Raw genomic sequence first — 15534 nt, 5'->3', positions numbered from 1 at the left:
TTACTTGCAGTTAAAAAACTTATTTTTTTATTTAATTTCGAACGTTTTTTAATTAACGCATGTTTTGATTTTGGCTCACCACACATGAATAATTAAAACAAAATTTTTTACGAACGTTTTTATTAATAATAAATATACGTAACTTACGAATTAACTTAAGTAACGAATTCTATATTTGTATATTTTTACCACGTTTATGAGGGTGCTCTCCCCCTCGTCAATACTTCGCTCTTTACAGTAAAGCTTCAATTTGGTCCCAATTCTTTAAGAATGACCCCTGAATCACAAAGGCCGTAGAATAAATAGTTGAAACTACTAAAAACACTTTAGCGTAAAGATTGAGGTGTTTTGGAGGATGCGAACCCCCTTATATGCGTAATAATTTTTGTTCCTTTTAGGTTTTAATGCTGCTCCTTACTTCCATTTGAAAAAACTTCATTTTTAATTTTGTTTTCTCATTATTTTTTTTAAATAATGCTAGAAAATCCTGCGGCCCCTTCATGATAAATTCCTATATGGAAAGATCCTACCACGTAACCCCCTCCCCAACCACCTTTAACGTGAAAATTCCCCCTGAAAACGTCAATACACGTCCAAATAACTATTACTATATGTAAACAATGGTCAAAGTTTATAACTTGCAGCCCCTCCCCCGGGAACTGTGGGGGATTTAGTCGTCCCGAAAGACATGATTATTAGTTTTTCGACTATGCTGAACAAAATGGCAATCTCACAACTTTGATACAGTCACTTTTGGAAAAAAAGAGTGTGAGAGGGAGCCTAGGTGCCCTCCAATTTTTTGGTCACTTAAAAGGGCACTAGAACTTTTAATTTCCATTAGAATGGGCCCTCTCACAACGCTCTAGTAACACTGGGTCGATACGATCACCCCTGGGAAAAAGAAGAAAAAAAAACAACAAATAAACCCGCATCCATGATCTGTCTTCTGGGAAAAAATATAAAATTCAACATTTTTGCAGCTAGGAGCTTGAAACTTCTACATTTTTTTTCTCTGATACGCTGAATCTGATGGTGTGATTTTTGTTAAGACTCTTCGACTTTTAGGGGGTGTTTCCTCCTATTTTCTAAAATAAGGCAAATTTTCGCAGGCTCGTAACTTTTATTTGAAATCAGCATAAAATTACAATTCTTTTGATAAAACTATTGGTATCAAAATTTAATTTTTTTGAGTTTCGGTTACTATTGAGCCGGGTTGCTCCTTACTACAGTTCGTTACCACGAACTGTTTGATTTTAAACACCCAAAGATAATGACTCTTAAATATTTAAGTTATTAATTTTGACACATCAAATGGAACACACATTTATGTATCCACACATCGGGCATGAAGATTGACTCTCAATCCTTCTAACCTTACCATGTGTTTAGTTTAGTACGCAATCAATCAGCTTTTAATTCATTAGCTCACCTTAAAATTTATTCTCTTTTGAAGTATCACATATTTTTTTTTAATGGAAGTAAGGAATGAAATTAGAACTTAAAACGAAAAGAAACTATCAGTATATCCGGGAGGCTACCCCTCCTCAAGCTCCCACTCTTTGCGATAAAGTCCGACTTTTTGTCCATAATTTTTAAGAACGGCTGCTTAAATACAAGGATTATCGAATTAGAATAAAAAGTATTGTTATACACTATAAGACTTAAGCGTAAGGAGTAAGGGGTTGAGGAGGAGAGGTTCCCCTTGATACTGAAAAATCTTGATTTTTTAATTTAATTTCTGACCGTTTTAAAATCTTCGTCTAGGCCTATCTAAAAATATAATAGGGGTCAATGTCTTAAAATTTCCCCACTACTTGTTGAAAATTGTTGAAAAATATGAATGGCAGAATATTATCAAGGATGAATTTGAAACTGAGGTTAATTCATGAATGAAAAAACGTTGTCGCTAAAAATTTTGTCCTTTTTCCATAAATGGATCCAGTTTTCCCAGGGTCCCTTTCCCCTTGATGGAAAAATCCCTGAAAACCCTCAAGATACCCCTTCATCTCTTTACATTGGATGCTGGCAAGCAAACAAATGTGATCTGTTCTGTTACAAAGGAACATTTTTTCTGCAATAAGAAGGGAGATATGCCCTCGTGTCCTCTAATTTTGGGCTCAATAAAAATAAAGGGAGATTCAATTTTAATTTATGCCTCTTCTCCCCCAGATCATCTTCTATATCAACTTGAATGCTCACAGAAAATTGGGTAATTTTATATAAGGAAAAACTTTTTGAGGCATCAGGCACCCCTCTCCTCCCTACGCAATGATCAACTGGCCCTCCTCGATAATAGCTGATGTGAAATTATACATTCTTGTACTTCTTTTTATTAAACATTAAGCTCATGAATTCTGTTAAATGAAGCTTTAAAGTATCTATAGTGCCTTCAGTTTAAAGTGTCTATTTGAGCTGTTTCTTTTATGTGTATTAAATAAAACTTATCGACATTAAAACTTAAAACAAACAGAAATTACTCCGTGCATGAAAGGGGATGTTCCCTTCTCAATGCCCCGCTCTTTACGCTAAAGTTTGACTCTTTTTCTCAATTCTACTTTATTAAACAGTAAAAAACTTTAGCGTAAAGAGAGGGGCGTTGAGAAGGAAACATTTCCTTTCAGACAATTTTGAGAAATAAGGGGTGGGGAAGGAGGCCTAGTTGCCCTCCAATTTTTCAGTTACTTAAAGAGGCAAACAGAACTTTTAATTTTTAACGAACATTCTTATTAGTAGAAAATATATGTAACTTAAGAATTAACTTACGTAACAAACTTCTATATTATTTTATTTTTAATGTGTATGTGAGGGGGTTTGTCCCCTCGTTAATATCTCGCTCTTTACAATAAAGCTTAAGTTTTGTCCTAGTTCTTTAAAAAGGACCCTTGAATCAGAAAGGCCGTAGAATAAATAGTTGAAATTTCTAAAAATACTTTAGCATAAAGAGCGACGTATTTAGGAGGAGAATAACCCCTAATATGCGTAATAATATATGTTCGTTTCAAGTTTTAATGCTACTCCTTACTTTCAATTGAAAAAAAACTTTTTCATGTTTATTTTTTCATTGTTTTTTTTTATAGTAATGCTAGAAAATCCTGCACCCCCTTCATTGAATTCCTCTTCCCTCATGACATATTCATCCAAGAAAAGATCATCTCGTATTGCCCCCTCGCTTCAACCCCCCCCCAAAAAAAATCTTCCTGAAAACGTCTATAAACTTCCCAATAACCATTACTGTATGTAAACTGGTCAAAGTTTGTAACTTACAGCCCCTCCCCCGGGGACTGCGGGGGAGTAAGTCATCCCCAAAGACATAGTTATTATAGTTCTCGACTATGCTGAACAAAATGGCTATCTCAAAATTTTGATCCCTTGACTTTGGGAAAAAATGAGCGTGGGAGGGGGACTAGGTGCCCTCTAATTTTTTTGGTCACTTAAGAAGGGCACTATAACTTTTCATTTCCGTTTGAATGATTCCTCTAGTTACTATCTAGGACCACTTGGTCCATACGATGACCCCTGGAAAAAAATAAAAATAAAATAGACACGTACCCGTGATCGGTCTTCTGACAAAGAATACGATGTTCCACGTTTTTGTAGATAGGAGCTTGAAACTTTTGCAACAGGGTTCTCTGATACGTTGAATGCGATGGTGTGAATTTCGTTAAGATTATATGACATTTAGGGGGTGTTTCTCCCTTTTTTCCAAAATAAGACAAATTTTAAATTCTAAATTTGATGAAACTTATATATTTAAAATCAGCATAAAAATCCAATTCTTTTGATATATCTTTTAGTATCAAAATTCCGCTTTTTAGAGTTTCGTTTACTATTGAGCCGGGTCGCTCCTTATTACAGTTCGTTACCAAGAACTGTTTGATTACGTGACTCTTTAAAAATGAATATGCAGCCGTGCGGCAATAGTACCCATGTAAATAGGAGCCTGAATAAATAATTCTTCAATAGTTTCAAATCGATTAATAGAATTTTTAATTAATAGCAACTTTACCCTCTTTGAGATGGTAGTATAAACTTCTGGGGATAATTATTCGATTGTAAATCGGAATTTCTAGTGCCCTTTTTAAGAGTTGAAAGTAATTGGAAGGCAACTAGCCTCCGCCCGAGGCCCTTTTCCCCCAAATGCATCCGTTAAAAATTTTGAGATAACCACTTTGCTTATCTCTTTGATTTCCTATCTTTGATTGTTCAAGCATCAGATAACAAAAACTTTGGGGTCGATACAACCCCCAGAGCCGAGGGACAAATAATATAAGTTATGCTGCAGGGGTATATAAGGTTTTTAGGTAATGGGTGGTCGTATAAACTTCAGAGGCTAATTTGATTGGAAACTGAGAATTCTAGTTACCTTTTTAAGAGTCAAAAGTGATCGGAGGGCATCTACCCCCCCCTTGCTCATACACACCGTCTTTTTCCAAATGCATTCAATCAAATATGTTAGATAGCCATTTTGTTTGAAATAGTCCAACGATCAAATAAAACAAACTTTGGGGTCAACAAAATCCTACTATATTTCTTATTTAGGCTATATAGCAGACAATCAAACCTTTCAGGTTCGTACGAACTTGTTTTAACAACGACACAAGAATTGTTCTTAGCGACTCTTTCTTGAAGAAACACCCATGGTTGAGTGTCACAAAGAACCATTTGACCCTTCTTTCTGTGTTGGAAAGTAACCTTGGAACAAATAATTTAAGTTATGCTGCAGGGGTTGAGCTGACGAAGGTTGAGGACAGGTTAGGTATGTGAAAAAGAAAACAAAAAATTGCTTGTTTTCAAAGTAAAAACGATAAAAATGCTATTGTGATTTTGTCTTAGATGATGAATTAATATTAAGAGTCAATCCTCTATGTCTTCTAGGAGTGAAGTTCGTGTGCTGAGCCTCTTGGGAAAGTTAGAACATCCTAGTCCCGAAAGCTAGGAGCTATTTTTAAATGAAAAACATTTCTACCCGATCAAAAGAAGCTCTACTATTCGCATGTTGCATAAGGGCCAGCTTCAAATACTCTTCTCCTCTTTTTCTGGTGAACCAAGAAATGCTTATCACTCCTCTCTCGCGAATTCAAAATCGAGCAATCATATCGAAAACATCCGACAGTTCGTTAACAGCACTTTTTAATCTTCGCTAGAGTGTCTTAAAAAGCCATCAATATCTCTACAATGCAAATTGTATGCATTTTCCTCTGTCAGAGTACTGAAGAGCTCCTATATGGTAGAACTAAGCCAATGAGATCAAACGTCATAATGCTGCTCGTCAGAAGTATCTACGGTTGGGAACTAACTACCAGGAGTACTCACAAGAGAGCCATGTCAGATGTACTGTTGTCATATGGAATGACCTCCAAATATAGGCTATCATAAAAGAACCTTCTCTTATTTGTTTAAAAATAAGGTAAAATAAATATTGGAAAAAAGACCAAACAGATTAATTGTTAAGAGTAATGGCATATTCATGACAGTGTCATGAAAACCGAAAGCAAACTTCTTTTCCAGTTCTATGAACAAAACCACTATCTTTTAACGTTCATGTTTCAAATATGAATCCTAGTATAATATGTATTGCCATTTCAAAGTTCAATGCTAATACCACCAGAAGGGAGATGTGAACCCCGAATAGGTGGACCATTAGCCATCAGCCTAAGACCAATAAATGTTAGGAAGTTTCGTGACTGGTTACATACATGGTTCTCAAGATATTTACTTGTCACAGAGTAAGTGGGATACGCACTAAAGTAGGTTTACAAAAAGTTGTCTCATTTCTACACATCTAAATCTACAACATAAACAAAGAAAAATATCTAACTAGATGCCTCGGCAAAAGATTTATTCCATCCTAGGGAGGTATTTCTTTTTAAGTCTTCCTCTTTCACTTCGATTTTCCTTGTTATTTTTTTTCAATGGAAAATGGTGTTGAATAAACAACCAAAATTGGAACAAATGGTTAATTAACAACCTCAAATATTAAAATCAAATTTTCCATTACTTAATGCGACTTCTCAAATTTCTGGCAATTTAACTTGATATTTCCCATTACGTGTAAAAAGAAAAAGTAAAAACAACAGGCACTTCTTCTGACCTGTAAGTTACTTAGTCTCTAATTTTTATTTTCACTTTATAGGTTAGGTTTATACATACAAATAACTTAAATCTCTTACAAATTTTTGAGCGATCCGAAGCCAATGAACAGCGGGATTACGGAGAGAATCTATAAAGGACCTCTTTGCTAGTTGACGTGTCTGGTTCCACCATCCTGCTCTATTTGAACTGAAAGAGTATAAGGCCCTTATAAAGTATCTTGACCGAGTCTTAGAATATTGGCCAGGTCTTCATGATTCCCACAGATCAAATTAAAGGGGTAATAAATCAATCCATTAGTTCTCTTCACTTAAAAAAAATTAATTGGACAAAGGGTTCAATTTGGTATGAAGAGAGGTAAAAGCCCTCCTTGCACTATGGAAAGATTATAACCGTAAAATGAACGAAACCAAACCAATACTCATTCCAAACATCAAAATAAAAGATACTGATGTAGATGATTAAATGAATCTTAAAACGAAAAGAAATTATTATCAATTCTGTTAATTTTAGTTGTATTTACCGTGGATTTAATTTGTCATTAATGACATTTGCAGATGACGTTATAAATTGCCATTTGGAATTAATTACGGAACGGAATATATTGTTTTGATTAATCTTGCAGCAAAATACTGTAGAAACAAATTTATATGAATTTCAAAAAAGAGCCTGAATACCTCCGAAAATGATGTGAGGTCAAACTGCACCATTGGAGTCACCATAGTAAAAAAAAACCTGTACAGGAGTACTACAATCCCCTAACTTGAAAAACGAGGGAAATCAGTTTGCTGCATGGAAAGAATTGATGTGCCTTATTTTATTTTTCTTTCTTTACAGTGAGTGGGAAATGGGAGGATCATAGAAAGCTACTGAATTTCTCATTTAAAAATTAATTTTCATATGTAATTGCATTACATAAGAATTTATCTTGATAATGCCGAGAGAAAGGACCATATGAAACTAAAAATGGCATAATTTGGTGCCATTTCTGGACCGGAAAGGTTAGAGAAGCATGAAAAGCGTACTATTATAGTCTACGTGACGAAAACCCAAAACCTGAGGCTTAAAATCACCCCTTTGTATATTTCTCCTCCCAGCTTTTTAGTATCTTTCTTAAATTGTGCAATGACTAGCAGAAGTAGTAGGTTACCGCAAAATCATAGATAGATATTTAATGACTCATTTCAAAGCTGTCCCTACGTGCAAGACAATAGTGACTGAAAGTTCAAAAGTTTGTTTGAAAAAAAAAATTGTTTTGCGAGGAAAATTGCCATATAAAGCTGATTTAGGAAGGGTAGCTATTTTAGCTACTTTTTTGGAGAGTCTAGTTTTTTAATAAGTTTCTTTTCATTTTGGATTTCCGAAGTTCTATTAATGATTTATATCATGGGTCTCCAAACTACGGGCCGCGGGGCTCTCTCATCCGATTCCTGGAGACTTCTTAATACCCGAAAAAAGATGGCGTTGTATCACTTCATTGACTCTTCAAAGTCAATGAAATGATATGGAAGAATTTTTAAATGGTTTGTTTATTTAGGACTTTATTATTTTTATCTCCATTTGCCAGTTCTGTTTGACTGTTGCGATAAGGAGGTGATGGTATATATCAGTTAGCACCTAACCACACAATAGTATATATATTCGTCGGAATTATATGGCTTCGCTGCCGGTCCCCGGCACGGCTACGTGACAGGCTTAGATATATAGATTTTCATTGTCGCTTGTCTTCCAACCGCAGACAATATGAACTTTTTCTTGATGTCATGGTGTTACCATAGGTTCGATACAACCACCCTGGGAAAAATACAAAGTTTTACTTACAGTTGTCATCTATCTAGGTTTCTTTTGGCCAAAAATGTCAATATGCCAGTTTTAAGAGAAAAAAATTTATTCGAGGAAAAATCTATAAGCACATTTATACACAATTATTGCTCGTTTGATAAATTTATGAAAAGGCATGTAATTCCAACAATATGATTTCTTTTTGGCAGTTGTATTTCAGCACGAAAAAATGCCATGTACTATGATTAAAAACACTATGATTAAAAACAAAAAACTATACCTAACCCAATCAGTATTGCAGAGAAAGCTTACGACAGCTTGCAGAGAAAGGCTTTTGGCATGCTCAGGTAAAAACCGATACGATATCTGGCTAATTTAAGCTGTGTTAGATGTGGATGACTTGTAAAAGGTGTTTGAAACGGCCAATTCACTGTCCATCCTGACGTCCCAGCAAGAAAAAAAAAATGGTTAGGTAAAGGGCTCCACACTATGGTCGGTATTTTTTAAACTAACAACATTTTTGCCGTGTTGTCTTACAATCATTTCATTTGATGGAAAACTATGGTTAGTATTCTGAATAAGCACAACACATGCTTCATTATATCCAGGAGGGTTAAACTGTCTTTAAGCGACACCATCTGGCACAGTGAAAGTGAGCTGCACGTTTGGAGGCTGTTGTCTCAGTGAAGCAGCACGTTGGTTCACATCATCCTCTGCCTCTTGTATTTTCAGGTACGTTTGGCATAGCTGTTTGCGTCTAGCATTATTTCTTCCAAGAGATCCATTAGGCTGTGGGAAATCCCATAATTCAAAGGACGCGCGACGCGTCTTCAATAGCTTCATCGGGGTCTAGAAAGTACATTTGATCACATGAGGATGGTTCAAAATTACCTTCAATTACTTGTGACGAATTTGCCGCTAAATTGATTTTGTGATAAATTTTTCCAGCTACTTTGAAGCTAAATACACTATGACTATTGATGGTTCAATCATCACCTATGTTGAAAGAAGCTAGAGCGAAACATGAATTCAAGTTTTGTGTTTGTTTATGGAACTCTTTACAATCTCCAAATGAATTAACATTTATTGCTACTCTTTTCTCAAGAAAATGGAGAGCTCTACAGTAAACACATGCAATTTTGAAGGGTCCCAATGACTTGTTATTAGCGCTTGCATAGTTTACGCCATCTGTATTGATTTGTATTGGGTTTTGTGCCACAGTTTGTCTTCGAAGTTTCAGGGGATAATTCTAGTTGTATCTAAACAACACCCAAAACTTCTTAAATTAGTGTAGTCCTTTTAAGCAAGATTTATGGCAAAACAACTGCTTGTTAGGTCGACAACAAGATACAATTAGAGTATAAGTAATTAAAAAACTTAGCATAAACTTACACAATCTGAGACTCCAACGTAGAGTTGACGAGCTAAAAGAGAAAAAAGGTGTAAAACGCATATTCTCCAAGTAAATAAAAATAAAAATGACTTTTGTTTTATGCATAGCTGTTTCTGTCCACAAGTGTACATAAAGGGACATAGGGCGGTGGAATATCTCTCCCCAAAAAATGTTCGCAATGTCATTATCCTTGAAAAGATAGTCCAACAGTATATTTCTTCTCTATCCTTCCAGTCTCACAGAAAAAACAGTCCATATTTGATCCCACATGAATTTGACAAGTATGTAACTTATTGTAGCGTCACATCCAGAGTCACTCCCTTGTACTGTTATTATTGAGACAATTAAATACGAGTTTTATCGTATGAAAAAAAAATTTAACTGAAAGCAAGGAGCGACACTAAATCAACGCCCCGCTCTTTACGCTAAAGTTTGACTCTTTCTCTCAACTCTACTTTTTAAAGCAGTAAAAAACTTTAGCGTAAAGAGCGGGGCGTTTACGAGGAAGCAGCCCCTTTCATATATGAAGTATTTTCTGTTCGTTTTAAGCTTTAATGTCGCTCCTTGCTTTCAGTTAAAAAAAAATTGTTTTTTATTTAATTTCTGAACGTTTTTGAATCAATGCATGTTTTGATTTTGGCTCTCCGCAGATGAATAATTGAAACGAAATTTGCATATTTATTTTTTTGGCTAAATGGCTTTCTCATAGTTTTGATCAAATGATTTTGAGAAAAAAAGAGCGAGGGAGGAGGCCTAGTTGCCCTTCGATTTCTTGGTTACTTAAAAAGGCAAATAGAACTTTTAATTTTTACGAATGTTTTTATTAGTAAAAGATATACGTAACTTACACATTAGCTTACGTAACGAACTTTTGTATTCTCATGTTTTTATTACGTATATGAGGGGGTTCACCCCTTCGTCAGTACTTCGCTCTTCACACTAAAGCTTAAATTTTGTCCCAATTCCTTAATAATGACCCCTGAATCACAAAAGCCGTAGAATAAATAGTTGAAATTACTAAAAATACCTTAGTTTAAAGAGCGAGGTATTAGGGGGAGGTAAGCCCCTCATATGCGTAATAATTTCTGTTCGTTTTAAGTTTTAATGCTGCTCCTTACTTCCAGTTGAAAAAACTTTTACATATTTATTTTTTCATTGTTTTTTTTAAATAATGCTAGAAAATCCTGCGCTCCCTTCATGGAAATTTTCTTCCCCAATGAAAAATTCCTCGATGGAAAGTTCCCCCGACATATCCCCTCTTCTCAACCCCTTCCCCGAACCAAAAAATCCCCTGAAAACGTCTGTCGGCTTCCCTATAAATATTACTATATGGAATCACTGGTCAAAGTTTGTAACTTGTAGCCCCTCCCACGGGGACTGTGGGGGAGTAAGTCGTCCCCAAAGACATAGTTATAAAGTTTTTCGACTACGCTGAATAAAATGGCTATCTCAGAATTTTGATCCGGTGACTATTGGAAAATATTGAGCGTGGAAGGGGGCCTAGGTGCCCTCCAATTTTTTGGTAACTTAAAAATAGCACTAAAACTTTTCATTTCCGTTAGAATAAGCCCTCTCGCAACGTTCTGGGACCTCTTGGTCGATACGATCACCCCTGGGAAAAAAAATAAATAAATAAACACGCATCCGTGGTCTGCCTTCTGGCAAAAAATACAAAATTCCACATTTTTGTAGATAGGAGCTTGAAATCTACTATAGGGTTTTCTCATACGCTGAATCTAATGGTGTGATTAAGATTGTTAAAGGTATGATTAAGGTGTGTTAAGATTCTATGACTTTTAGGGGATGTTTCCCCATTTTTTCTAAAATAAGGCAAATTTTCTCAGGCTCGTAGCTTTTGACGGGTAAGACTAAACTTGATGAAACTTATATATTTAAAATAAGCATTAAAATGCAATTCTTTGATGTAGCTATTGATACAAAATTCCATTTTTTACAGTTTCGGTTACTATTGAGCCGGGTCGCTCCTTACTACAGTTCGTTACCACGAGCTGTTTGACTAGGGAATCTCTTATTTATAGAGCTTAGATTTGAGTTTGTACGGAGAAGATTTATAGTTCCGTATAGAAATTATTTTCATTGGGATAGTCACTTTAGAAGATGGATTACACCTTCTTGGAAATGTTCTCCCAGCATTAGATCACTCGGATCAGATAATTTTTTTTAATATATCAATGCTTTTTGAGAGAGTTATGGGAATGGCTTCACTGATAAAATTTTCTCGATATTGTTCGTTCTTTAAAATATTTTTTTATCATCTAGAGACGCGACTGTGTCGTATCCGCTACTGATATACTTAATTTAAAGTGTTTATCTCACTTTGGTGTGTTTTTTTTTCATTTTCATAATTTCTTATGCCAGACTGCCTTACCTTTTATAAATAAAATGAGAATAATATATCTATATATAAAAAAAGTTGTTTATGTCTTGTGTGTTGACTGACGTCATGCATGTTTGTCGACTGACGTCATTATAAGGATTGAGCGTTATGCCGTCATGAAGTTGTTTGTCGACTCACGTCATGTTTGTCGACTGACAAAATTACAGACCGGGACACAGGGAATATCAACGACGACCGGGACACAGAAACACAACTACAACGGGGACGCCGGGGGCACAGGATGGATATACAAATGACGACTGGGACACAGGGAATGTTCGATTAGCAATCACCATCAACAAAGTTCAAGGGCAATCATTAGAATAATGAGGTATAGATCTGAATACGGATTGTTTTTCCCATGGACAACCGGGACACAAATGACGACCGGGACACAGGGAATATAAATGACGACCGGGACACAGGGACACAACTACAACGGGGACACCGGGGGGCACAGGGGGATATATAAATGACGATGGGGACACAGGGAATGTTCGATTAGCAATCACCATCAACAAAGCTCAAGGGCAATCATTAGAATAATGAGGTATAGATCTGAATACGGATTGTTTTTCCCATGGACAATTATATGTTGCATGTTCAAGAGTCGGTAAACCTGACAATCTATTTATATGCACAGACAATGGGACAGCAAAGAAAGTTGTATATTCGCAAGTTTTACGTAGTTAAAAACACGCACACACACACACACACACACATATATATATATATATATATATATATATATATATATATATATATATATATATATATATATATATATATATATATATATATATATATATATATATATATATATATATATATATATATATATATATATATATATATATATATATATATATATATATATATATATATATATATATATATATATATATGTATATATATATATATATATATATATATATATATATATATATATATATATATATATATATATATATATATATATTCACAGGTGGGACAATGGCAATGGCGCGTAACGACTTACGCACGTGGGTGGGCTTGGGGGGTGGCGCAAAGCGCCACCCCAACAGCTAGTAGCTACATAAAAACAAGTAAGATTTTTAACTCAGCCAGTGAATAAAATAAGAAAAAAAACTGTATATTTGGTTTTATAAACGGAAACTTTGTTAACAGAAAAAGAAGGAAAACCAAAATAAGCAAGTAAAACAACACACATGAAAATAATGTAAAAGCTGAAAAACTTAAAATATAAAAAGGTCACATAAAGAAAACTGTTTTAACTTTTTAGATTATAAAAATTACCGACGAGTAGTTTTTCGACCTATTTTGGTCATTTGCATCAGTAAAGAATATAATTCATTAGAGATTAGCTACAATAATTGGGTGTGAGTTCAGCTGTTAAAGCAAAGGAGCAGCTACGAAATAATCAAAATGCAGTCTTTTTTCTTTGTCAAAACATTTTTTTCTTGCATGGATGTCGACTTCAGCTGATAGTTTCTCACGGATCCCCCCAATTCAAAATTCATTGAAAAGTTTTTCCAGCCTGTGACAAGGTAGACATTCAGGACGGAGGTCTTCAGACTCATACCATTCACCTCCCCTCAAAAAAATAAAAGCTGGAAATATCCGTAATCTTCAATTTTTTAATAGTTTTTTTTTGCCTTCGCAAGAATTTGCCAATTTCTGTAATCTCAGCACCCCTTTCCAAAATTATTTGCCCACTCAAAAATAAGCTTCTACTTACGAGCCAGGTAAAATGCATTACTACTTATAGACTACGCACCAAAGATTATGGGAAACTAATGAAAGAGGAAACTAAAGTTGGTCTTTAAGCAAAGCCATCTAGCTTTACTAAGTGAAAAGATACAGTTAGTTTATCTATGCGACTCCAAATTCAAAGGCTAGTCGAATAGATTTTTTTTTTTTTTTTTTTTTTTTTTTTTTTTTTTTTTTTTTTTTTTTTTTTTTTTTTACATTGGACTGAAGAAAAAGGCACCACTTTTCCTAAGAGGGCAAATGTTTCGCCAAAACTTAAAGTTTTTTACCGCGAACTATTTGATATACTGCCATACAGAGCGACGGTTATTACTGATAATACCCTTTCATTTGAATTCCATGCCTCGATACACATTATGAAGAATGTATATAAATTATCATCAATGGTTGTACTATATTGTATTGCTGCACACCAATTACTCGGGTAACCAACTAATGGAATATCAGGGGGTCTTGGATTTGGGCTAGTGGCTAGTAGGGGGGGGGGGTCTCAAACCCCCAAAAAGTCGAATCTATAGGGTTAAAATTTCTAATTTTCTTCTGACAAATTGTAGAGAAGATATAACCTCTAGTATCCCCTCATTCGGAGTAATATATTTAAATTAAGTATGAATGCTAATGGGACAAAGAATACCCTACTATTGCAGAAATGTTTTTGGTTTGAAGTTAAAATTAAATTAAGCTTCTCGATAAGGAAGTCAAACTTTATGTATGTTTTCTAGTTCCTAGGCCTACACCTTCTCAATAAGAAGAAGGTGAAATAAAAGAGGGTGGTGTTAGAAATATTAGTGAACTAGAATATATTTCAGGTTACCATTTTTATATGGTGTTGAAATAACGTTAAAGAAATGGAGGTCTGAGGTTTTCAAAACTGTTTAAAGTCTCACTTTGACGTTGAACAAGTGATACCAATAAAAGGATGGAAAAATACAATTGAACACAAAAAAGAAAAGTTACAAAGATTACAACTTGGAAAACCCAGATATAACAAAGTAAATAAAAAAGCTTAAATATTCTATAGAATATAAAACAGAAGAACTCGAGCAGGAAATACTTTTAAAAGAATAAATAAGGGCTAATATTATATTAGAAGGTGTACTGGTATTAAAAAAAATTCATATTCAAAAAAGATAAAAAAAGCAAGGATCTTGCAAAATCTTAAGATTTTTTCACTTTCTCTATATTTTTCTAGGTATCACTACAATTACTACGATTATCATTATATCCTATTTTTATATTATACACTATTATATATTACAATTATTATGTGAAATTCTCCATGTGTTTCAAGCCTACTAGTTTTTGAAAAGATTCAAAATAAATAATTTTCAAAAAACAAACTAAAACTATTTATAAGAGTCAGGAAGATATTAGTAATTTTTTCAAACTTTCTAAGTTGAAGACTTTACAAAGCAGCGGAAATATACAAAATTCAAGAAAAATATAAATTTTATTTTTGAAAAATAAAGTATATTCTGAATAAACTAAAATCAATTTCAAGAGCAACATTAGAGCATAAGAGATGAAAAATCTATAACATTCCATTGCACCACCATTTTTTCTATCAGTATCTTTGCTTAGGGATAATTGGAAAAAAAAAATCCAGATAAACAGGGTAAGACATTGTTTTGGAAACAATTAATGACTGTAACAATGGTTCTCTACCAAAAGCGAATTTCTAAAACGAATTTCTAATATCTGGTGTTTTTGGAATCGCACGTTTATAATTTACTTCGTAAGAAATTCATGTACTTGTCTGTTATAGCGCCGATTACTCAAGTTTTTCATCTATTGACGCACTGTAAAGTCGGTTTCTTCTGTTAGTTCCTTTCAGCTTTGCGTAAGACAAGACAAAGAAAAGGGACGGAATATATGGGAAATATATAATTTGAGCTATATATTTGCACATTAGGGGAGGGGGTTGGGGTAAAGTACTTGGAAAGTGTGAAGTTAAAAACAATTCTAATTTCACAATATGCAGAGTAATTGTGCCTAACACGTTTTGCATGCAGACCCGCTATAATATACCCCCCTCTAATTTGGAACTACATATTCCAAATTTGTTTCTAAGGTATTATATTTTGTCATACTTAGGTATATT

At 34.3% G+C, this 15534-nt stretch overlaps 1 protein-coding gene across 3 annotated transcripts in view; it reads right to left on the bottom strand.

The window, feature by feature from the left end:
* Positions 1-15534, bottom strand: part of LOC136030025 (protein scarlet-like) — a 213933-nt gene that overhangs the window by 27891 nt on the left and 170508 nt on the right. For all 3 annotated transcript variants that reach the window (XM_065708651.1, XM_065708641.1, XM_065708657.1), the window contains exons 8-9: positions 9265-9296; positions 6171-6279 (exon numbers count right to left, since the gene is read on the bottom strand). In XM_065708651.1, coding sequence (XP_065564723.1) covers positions 6171-6279; positions 9265-9296 — 141 coding nt within the window. The remainder of the gene's footprint in view (positions 1-6170; positions 6280-9264; positions 9297-15534) is intronic.

The sequence above is a fragment of the Artemia franciscana genome, chromosome 1, assembly GCF_032884065.1.
Source record: "Artemia franciscana chromosome 1, ASM3288406v1, whole genome shotgun sequence".
Taxonomy (NCBI): Eukaryota; Metazoa; Arthropoda; class Branchiopoda; order Anostraca; family Artemiidae; genus Artemia; species Artemia franciscana.
Note: the sequence above shows the minus strand (reverse complement) of the source record. Positions and strands in the feature narration are given on the sequence as shown.